The sequence below is a fragment of the Lupinus angustifolius genome, chromosome LG07 (genome assembly GCF_001865875.1).
Source record: "Lupinus angustifolius cultivar Tanjil chromosome LG07, LupAngTanjil_v1.0, whole genome shotgun sequence".
Taxonomy (NCBI): Eukaryota; Viridiplantae; Streptophyta; class Magnoliopsida; order Fabales; family Fabaceae; genus Lupinus; species Lupinus angustifolius.
Genome location: NC_032015.1, coordinates 4,483,693 through 4,493,082, shown reverse-complemented (window position 1 = coordinate 4,493,082; position 9,390 = coordinate 4,483,693). Strand labels below are relative to the sequence as shown.

At 33.6% G+C, this 9,390-nt stretch overlaps 1 protein-coding gene across 2 annotated transcripts; it reads right to left on the bottom strand.

Moving 5' to 3' along the window:
• On the bottom strand, positions 2,669-5,312 carry LOC109352765 (lysine-specific histone demethylase 1 homolog 2-like). 2 transcript variants are annotated; one of them, XM_019594958.1, is made up of 2 exons: positions 3,767-5,312; positions 2,669-3,652 (listed from the first exon to the last, which is right to left on the bottom strand). In XM_019594958.1, exons 1-2 carry the CDS (start codon positions 5,280-5,282, stop codon positions 2,982-2,984), a joined length of 2,187 nt encoding a protein of 728 aa, XP_019450503.1. In that variant the 5' UTR covers positions 5,283-5,312; the 3' UTR covers positions 2,669-2,981. The 2 variants fall into 2 exon arrangements, with proteins under 2 accessions (XP_019450503.1, XP_019450504.1); XM_019594959.1 differs by having other exon boundaries at positions 2,669-3,511.

Genomic DNA, 9,390 nt, shown 5'->3' with positions numbered 1-9,390 from the left:
TTATTACATACTCAACCAATCAATCCAAATAGTTAAACACAATTCCTATCTCTCGCCCAAGCGAGGACCCTTCGCTCTAGCGAAAATTCAATCAACAATATCATTTTAAAACTGGGCATTTCTCGCTCAAGCGAGGCCCTCTCGCCCAAACGACAATTCATCTGTAAATCTCAAATAAACTGATGTTTTCCTCGCCCAGGCGAAGGTATTATCGCCCAAGCGAGGTCTCTTCTCGCCCAAGCGAGAGAGTTCTAGAAACTCATTAAAATTCTGGATTTTTTTTTGCTCGCCCGGGCGACCTCTTCTATTATTTTTTTTCGCCGAAACGGCTTTTGCTCGCCCAAGTGACAGGGACTTGGACAGAATGCCAATTTTTGCCCTTTTTGACAACCGAAACACATTTAAACATGATTTTTCAAACACCTGCATCTAGAAAAGTTCCCAACAACATTCATATACAATATTCAACATATTTCATATACAATACTCAACATATTTCATCAACAATCATATATATTCAAAACATTCAAACATACAAAATCTTGGGTTTCTTAAAACCCAATTTAACTCCAAAACCTTTGAGATGGTTTAGGAGATCCGGGTGTCATATTCGGACACCACTATGTCACGATGTGTTCTCTCTCACCTTCATGAAGCATGCTTTACTTGTCAACTACGGTTGGTTTGGTTTCAAGGTTCGAACACCGAAATCTTCGTAACTACCACAATAAAAATCCGTTAGTTTCCGATATTTCTAAAATCGTTACCAAAATACTTAAAACTCCATATTCCGATTTAAGACATTCTTTGATAATCTTACCACTTTAAAGTAAGTTATTCAAAGTATCATTTAAGAGTTTCATGAGACCTTCATGTACTCATAAACCTCAACATCATTTTTAACAAAGATTTCTATTTTTTTCCAACTTGTTCCAAGCCATGGTTTAAGGCTAAAAACAAATAGAAATACATACATTCTCATTTTTTTATAAAACACTTCCTAAATGTTCCTTTGATTTTATAATCATCCCCTTTGGCTAAAACAACAAAATATATGTAATAATATATTATAACAACTTCATGAACACAAGTTGTTCATGGTTTCAACAAAATATTTTCATAAGTTCAAGAACAACATCATTTTCGGTTTTGAAGAGAAAATGAGTTAGAAGGTGTTTTAGAAAATTTCAACGGTTGAATATGTTCTTGACATACTCATGAACAAAATACTTAAATCTCATCAACATCCATTGGTTGGATGTTGAGAGATCAACGATTGAAGATGGAAGAAGACATGAGAAAAATGAGAGAAAAATGGAGAGAGTATTTTCTTCTTCTTTGAAAATGCAAGAGTGGGTGAGTGAAGTGTGAAGTGTGAGGGTTTAAGGAGAGAGGGAAATCAGATTTCCTCTAGGCAATAATGACAAATCTCCTAGGGTGGCTAATGATGAGCTCATGAGATATGGTGAACCAAAATGATCACCTTGTGGACATGTGCGATAAACATGACCGAGTATTATCGGCCAATACTCGATCGGGTATTATAAATCGCCCGATCCTAATATCCGATTAGAATTTCGAATTTCGGAGTGAAAAATATTTAGAAAGTAGGTATGGGTGTATTCAGGGTCTATATTGACTCAAAATTAAATTACGAATCCAACGGCGTGATCAGAATTCGATTACGAGTTACGGAACTCAAAAGGACACTTTTTGAGCTGTACCGGACGGATTCGGCCCCGACAGTGGTCCAGAACCGACTGTCTCCAAAATTTACCACAAAATAGGAAATAAAATTTCAAGACTAAAACCCAACTAGAGTTTCGTCTAATTCTTTACCGAAAATTCCTAGAAATTCATTTTCGAATATATAATTAATAAAAATATTAGTAAAATCTTATAATTCAAAATCGTAAAATTCACGGTGTTACACAGGCCACGACCAGGGCCAATCAGGCCACGGACAAAGCCACAAAGGCCAAGGGCAGAGCAATAAATTTGGCTCAACACAAGGGTCCACACAAGCCACATAAGCTCCCTCGATAAACCATCAAGCCCATTGGGCTAATCCTCTTCTAATCCCTAATTCATAAGCATAATATCATATTGAATCATTTTTAGTTAAGTTAGGTTAATATTCTAAACGTTAGTTAAGTTACTTGATTCACAAGCAAGGTTGTTAATATGGTTCGTATGTCTTCTTGAGGTGCCTTCTTGAAAAGGTTTCCTTCTTGTATAAATACATGACCAATTAAGGGCCATAGTCAATGAGATTTAGATAACCATTCAAACTAAGTTTCGTTATATATGAATAATGAATGATATGGTGACAATGTACAAAACTCATATTGTTGGTGCATACATTAAGTCAAGGAAAAATAATGCTAGCATTTGATAGGGAAAAATGAAACGTTTGGATAAAGTTTCTAAAACTCTGAAGGGTCCTGATCGGAAATTCATAATTTCTTCATAAGATATTTTGTCTACTAGAAACGTTCAACAAATTAAATGAAAATCAAAAGCAGCAAACCAAAATAACCACGAAGCATATTTAACATGATATTCTTCTTGTCTTAGCTTGACTGCTAAGGAAAGTATAAGGCAACTCCCCTTAAATGCAAGCTAAATTAACCGAAGTAACAAATAGTATGGAATTATACGCCGGGTACACAAGTATACATGAAAAGTACAATGGTACAATGAGTTGGTAATCTACCCCTCTCTACTTTTTTATTTAAAATAACACCCCCTCTCATAATTATTCTCACACCATCCCATATGTCGGCAATATAATTCATAGTTACATAATTCTTATAAATTATAATACATATCGCATATCATATATCGGATTATAAAGAAGATCTTTAAAAATTAATGTAAAAAGTGATGAATCACATATTTAATGAATTACTAGTAGTTGATCGGTTCTAGTAGTTGATCGGTTCACATATTTAACGAATCACATAAAGTGACGAATCTCATTAGGTCATGGAGTTACTAGTAGTTGATCGGTTCTTCCCCTTGTTTTTTCGTGTGCTAGCAATACTGGTTATCAATGAATTACCTGCATCACAAACAGCACTCGTTCCCATGAGCGACAAGCCGAGGCTATTTGACATATATTGCAACACACTTTCATCTCCTGTAATTTGTTGCAATTGGTGCACATGTTCCCTAGATATAATTTGATAAAGTGGCAATGGCAATTGTTCGGGAATTGGGTACCAGAATCGCAAAATTCCCATTGATTGGTGACTTTCAAATGAATGATCAAATATGAAAGCAAATCTCCCAAATTCCAAATCAGGTTTCTTGAATAAGTCTGTGAGTATATCACTGATTGGTCCAATGTCCTTAGGTGCATTTTTTCTAGGATGATTATGTGGAACATGCGTCAATTTGTAAATATGTAAAGCTTCTCTCAAGCCACTTAAGAAAGCACCATGCATAGTTGCTGGATATTGCCTACTTGTGGCCTCACCAGCAAAGAACAGTTTATTTCCCACATTTTCTGCAAGTATATCATAATCACCACCAGTTGAACCAACTTTAACATGAGAGTATGATCCGAAAGAACAAGGATTGACACCCCATTTTGTACAAACTGAATGAATTGGATCCGGCACAATGATACCTTTAGGTTGAAATATACCTACACAAATGGGTATAGAACATTAACATGACAAATGATGGAAATTTTGAAAAAGTTAAACATCCAAAATATTTTTAAATAAACACAATAACCATAAGAGCATTCAAGTGATACCTCTTAGAACCGACAAAACCCGATGCAGCAAAATGTGTGGATGTGTGGACTCAATGGTTTGTGCTGCCTCACCAGCCACCAATGCAATAAGTGTTGGCCCTCCGGAAACAGTGTGGTAAGTGTAAAACTTGAAGAATTCTCCACGTTGATGACTTTGTCGATTGAGACATCCAAATGTGTCTAGATATTGATCCCAAAATACATGTGGAAAAACCATAGCAACTTTGTTCAGCAACCCAAACCCTAGCCTTTCAATTGCCTCCAGCTTTCTAGTAGGCAATTCGGGTTCAAACTTAATGGTGTTCTTCTTCAAAACACCGAGAGGTACAGTGCATAATGCAATTTCAGCACGAAAAACTTGGCCCCCAGCAACAATAACATACACACCATCGCTTCCATATTTGATAGTCTTGACAGTCTTTCCATAAAAAATAGGAATCCCTTGACTTAAAGCATTTATCAATCTCCAATTTCCTCCAGCAAGCAAGCAGTGATCACCATCCATTTCATAAGGATCATTATGATCCCAATAGGCAACTGATAGATTTGAAAGACATCCAGCTTTCGCATATTCCAAATCTGCAAAATGCCATTCAAGCAATTGTTTCTCATCAATACTTCCAACCGCACCATATAAAAGCTTGAGTTTCTCCAACACTGAACCAAGAGAGGTTTCTCTGGAGAAGCCACTGCCCATAATTTGCCTCAGCTCTATAACTCTGTCAAGCAAATTATTGAATACAGATTCGACGTGTGAATCTATTTCCTTGTCAACCAACTCCCCATTTGGCTTGTACAAAGGGCATATATCTCTGATTCGGTGCATAGGTATAGAGAGCTGCCTAGCCAGAACTGCCAAAGGATTAGCATCAATGCCATTGATAATACTCCCACCAAGATCTACAGAAGCAACATTACCCTCACTCCCCACCTTTTTAGTATAAACCCTGCCACCGGGACGATCGTTGCCTTCCAAAACGGCAACCTTGTAACCGAATGACATGAGTTGTCTCGCTGCTGCTAACCCAGCAAGGCCAGCACCAATAACAATCACACCCCCTTCAAAACTTGTCTCTGGTATATGGGAATTAAATGAAGGCGCAACACCAAAATTAATGTAACCATTGTAGAAAAGAAAATCATAAGCAGAATTAATCAAATGTTCACAATCACTGTTCACGGATTCTCTAATATATGCTTTTGTCAACCATATATTCACATTTTCCCTCCAAAGAGACAATATATGATTTCTGACAATAATGTAATCATTCTGTTCCTTACCACCCAATTCTTTAATAACATCAGCTTTAATCTCCTCCTCACCCAAAGCATCAATTGGGAAACCGAGAGAGAAAGCGATCATAGCCTCGTTTTCATTCTCTTTCTCTATATCTTCTTGGGTCCTACTCTTCCTCTTTAAATCATCACCAAACTGTGCATCCATTAGATTCTCGTCGTAGTTCTGCAAAGTGGCCTTCTTCGTCGAGACCGCCTCAAGGTTGACGCACCTGAACATGAGTTTTCCATTATTCCTAACTGATTTCCAAACAAAACCAAAATTCCAAACCCAAAACAAATATGTGCTATGTTTCAAAACAAGTATACTATGGTATATAAGGCAAATGAGTATTACTTAATCACAAAAAAGAATCAAAATGTAAGTTGATAACCACTCTGCAGAAATGGGGCAGATAAAGATAAAGCAGGAACGATATTTTTTAGCGTTGAAAGACTGAGAATGAAATGAAAAAATTGAACATAAGAAAATGAAGGAGAAGATGCACTGTGGAGAAAAGCTTACAGATGGAGTTATTGGACATGCAGAAGTTTGTGCTCACGACCAAATGACAACGGCAAGGGCAAGACAGTAATCAAAAGTTCAAAACTGAAGAATTAAGAATGTTTTTATACCAAAGAGAAAAGGTTTATACCTAACCCAAAGTGAATTACTAGTCTACATATATAGCCCATAATGTTACACACAAACTATAGTGACATATGAACACACGTAATTTATGTTGCAATTATGTAAATAAATTACATTGTGTAATAAAATTTACGTTCTTTTGATATTAACCAATATAGCTTAAACTAATGTATGTGGAATTTAGTAGAGATGAATTTCATCCACCATCAATGGTGGAAATCATCTGATGAAGCTTAAACGTCATTTTTAATATCTTTATGAACTTGTGTTCTCTCAATTTGCTCAAAATATATGACAAAATTCATATACTCGAAGATTTGATTGTAAAAAATAAACAAGACATTCATTTTTCCTGAAACTCAAGATATAAAAGTATAAAAATCGTGATTGTAATCTATTAAAATCTGAAGTAAAGATCTTTTAAAATGGTTATAGATATTGAATATACCAAAAAATTATAATCTATTGCAACCTATTGAAGACCTTCTTATGGTCATGATTATAATCCAATAAAATCTTAATTCAAGATTTTTTTTAAAATTAATTATAGATCTTGAATCACTTAAATAACTTATATAGAAAGATATATATCTTTACGAATCTTTTATGGTGAACTCTATAAAGAAGCAAGTTCTTTCTGAACTCTCTCTTTATAGCCGAAACCTTGATCGAAATAGTTCATAGACTAAACAAATAAATAATATAAGTACAATGGCAGGGATATGGTATCAACTAACTTAAAGAAGCAAGTACTTCAATAATAATTATTGTCTTATAAATCTATCTCTACGGCTAAGATCATGATAAAATAATTCGTAAATAAAAATAGATGAATAATACAATTGGAAGGGATATGATATCAATTACCTCAAAGAAGTATGTACTTGAAGAAATGACTTCTTCGAAATCTTTATCTACTGTGAAAATCTTGATCGAAATATTGCGCAGTCGAAGAAATAATAGTGTAGAAAAATATCGATCATTTATATATTGACACACCATAACCTAATCTCCTCGATCATGGGCCTCAGCTACATGTGTTAATTTGGCCCAAGCCCAATATAACAAAATGTGAAGTAAATTGTTCAACCTTTTCTACTATGTAAATGATTAATGCATTTGTAGAAACCTAAAATCGAATAGGGATATTTTCTCATGACAAAAAAATAAAATAACTAATTATAGTTTTATGTATTAATATATATAATTGAAGTACCATTTAGTATCCAATTTTTTCTTTGCCTAAACTATCATTAATCATTTGTTGTTATTGCTTATGTTGAGCTGTAAAAAAGGTATGACAATGGTTATATTCACTAAATTTTCATTCAACTACCATTTGAGAAGAAAAAGATATCCATCTCGTAGAATCCTATTAGTATGGTAAATATCAATTTTATAAGGTTTTAATATTTTGTTTTTTTAATACAACTTCAACCACAGTCTTAGAATTTTTAATTTTCAGTGCCAAAAATTCCAATTACTTTTAAAAATTTATGTTATGTTTGCTACAAATAAACAAAAATGAAATAAATTAATATGACTTGTGAGATTATCTTAGAAAGTCTTTTGAAGAGAAAAAGGGCATAAATCGCGAGCTGTAGTTTTTTCCTTTCTACGTTTGTGTATGTATTACATAAGACACTTTTTAGTGTAGGATATAAATTTATCGTTGAAAATTTATTGGCCGAAAACCCCTTGTCCCATATTTCTGTCTTCCTGTGCTATCACCTATCATAAAGTGTCTAATACTACTAATGCTTTAAAATAATATTTCATTAAATTAATTTCAGCATTATAATTTTATGTATGAAGTGATGCAGCTCTTGTTAAATATTAGCGATTCAGCATGTATGGTCTTGATCACGATAATGACTTGAGAGCGTAGAATTGCTCAAGTCACAAAATGCTTACAAAGAAAAAAAATTCAATGACTATTAATAGATTCTCACTCAACGTCGTATAATCTAATAATATTATTACTTTCATCCTCAAGTTATTATCAGCTTTGGCTCCTTTCCCTGTAACATAAGCATGCCTCATCTATCACAACTTCAGCGCCAATTTTGTTGTTAAAGGCACAAGTTAACCCATCCCATTCACGCATGTAACCCATCTTATAATAATGTACTTTAGTACCTTACATTTAATAAAATAAAAACTTATGGCTTTTCTTTTCATTTTTACTCAAGTTTTATTTATCTATGAAGTTATATTCGTGTATATCATATTAACTTAGATATAACTTTTTCTTACTAGAAATTGATGATATTATCTTAAATATTTCTTTTACGTGGATGGGGCACTGGGATAAATATCACATATTTTTAAGGGTATCTTGTTCTCTCTTATCGACATATTGAATTTTAATTAGAAAGTAATCTCTCCATAATAGAAACATAATCCATTGAATTCATTTTCCACTTTCTTAGTTCACTAATAGTCAAAATAATTATTGAATTTTAATTATAACTAAATGTATAAGTAGTTCCAAATTGAGTTACAGAACCAAAGCAAACTAAAAAATCTATTTCAGTTTTAAAGTTTGGTTAATTTTTTTAGGAATTTGTTTGCAGTTCCATAGGATCTGGAACTGCGAGAATCAAAATGTAAAACCAATGAATAATTATCAATTAGGTGAAACTTGATACAATGTAGTATAGTTTCTCTTCTATCTCATAAACTCGTATAAGTAAAACATAACTAACAAGTTTTTTTAATATTTAACTAAAAAACAAATCTAAATATGAAGTATAGCATAATGCCAAACTTACAAACACATAATACAATTTAGCGCGTTCGAACCAAACAGTTTGTGATCATTTCAGTTCTAACTATGAAAATGAACACAAAACATATCAAACTGAACCATCTTTTTCCGGCTTTCATCCCTTATCACAATTACCCATTGGATACATCCATGAGTTAATCACTCCATTGTTGTTCTTAAAGTTCATTTTAGACATACGTATTGAGCCTTATACTTAAATTCATGATGAAATATAATTGAGTAAACCATTGTTTAAATCAGTTTTTTCACATATGAATTTGTTACATGTTAGTGTGAAATTACTCTGGTCGATGATATGCTTTGGGCACTCTATGTAGACCAGGAATGGCCCAAGATTCCGTGGAGTTCAAAACATAAACCCTATTATTTTATCTTTTCTATTCATTTTTAGTATAAAAACATTTCTTAGTCTAATGTTTTGATTACTGCCGTTTTCACTGTTTATGAGCACTAATTTCTGCATGTTCAATTGCTTTATATATGTAAGCCCCTTTCTCTGTCTACTCTCTCTTCAATTTCTTCGCTCTTCATTTTGCTTCTTAGTGTTTCAACGCTAAAATATCTCCCCTCGAAACATTCCTCTTGCTCCATTTTTGCACACAAGAGTGATATAGTAGTATTGTTGTTGTTGTGAAGTTAAATTTTGATTCTTTTTGGTGAATAAGTAATACCCATTTGCTTTATCAAGCTTAGTATACTTGTGTTGAAGACGGGGCGTATTATTGTGTAACTGGGGTTTGCAATTTTGGTTTTTTGTTGGCAAACTATACGGGAATGATGGAAAATTCATGTTCAGATGCATCATTTTCGAGTAGGTTATTAAGGAAGAAGTCCAAATTGCGGAACTACGATGAGGATGTAATGGATGAGCAATTGGTTGATGGTTTGAAGAAGAAAAATAAGACA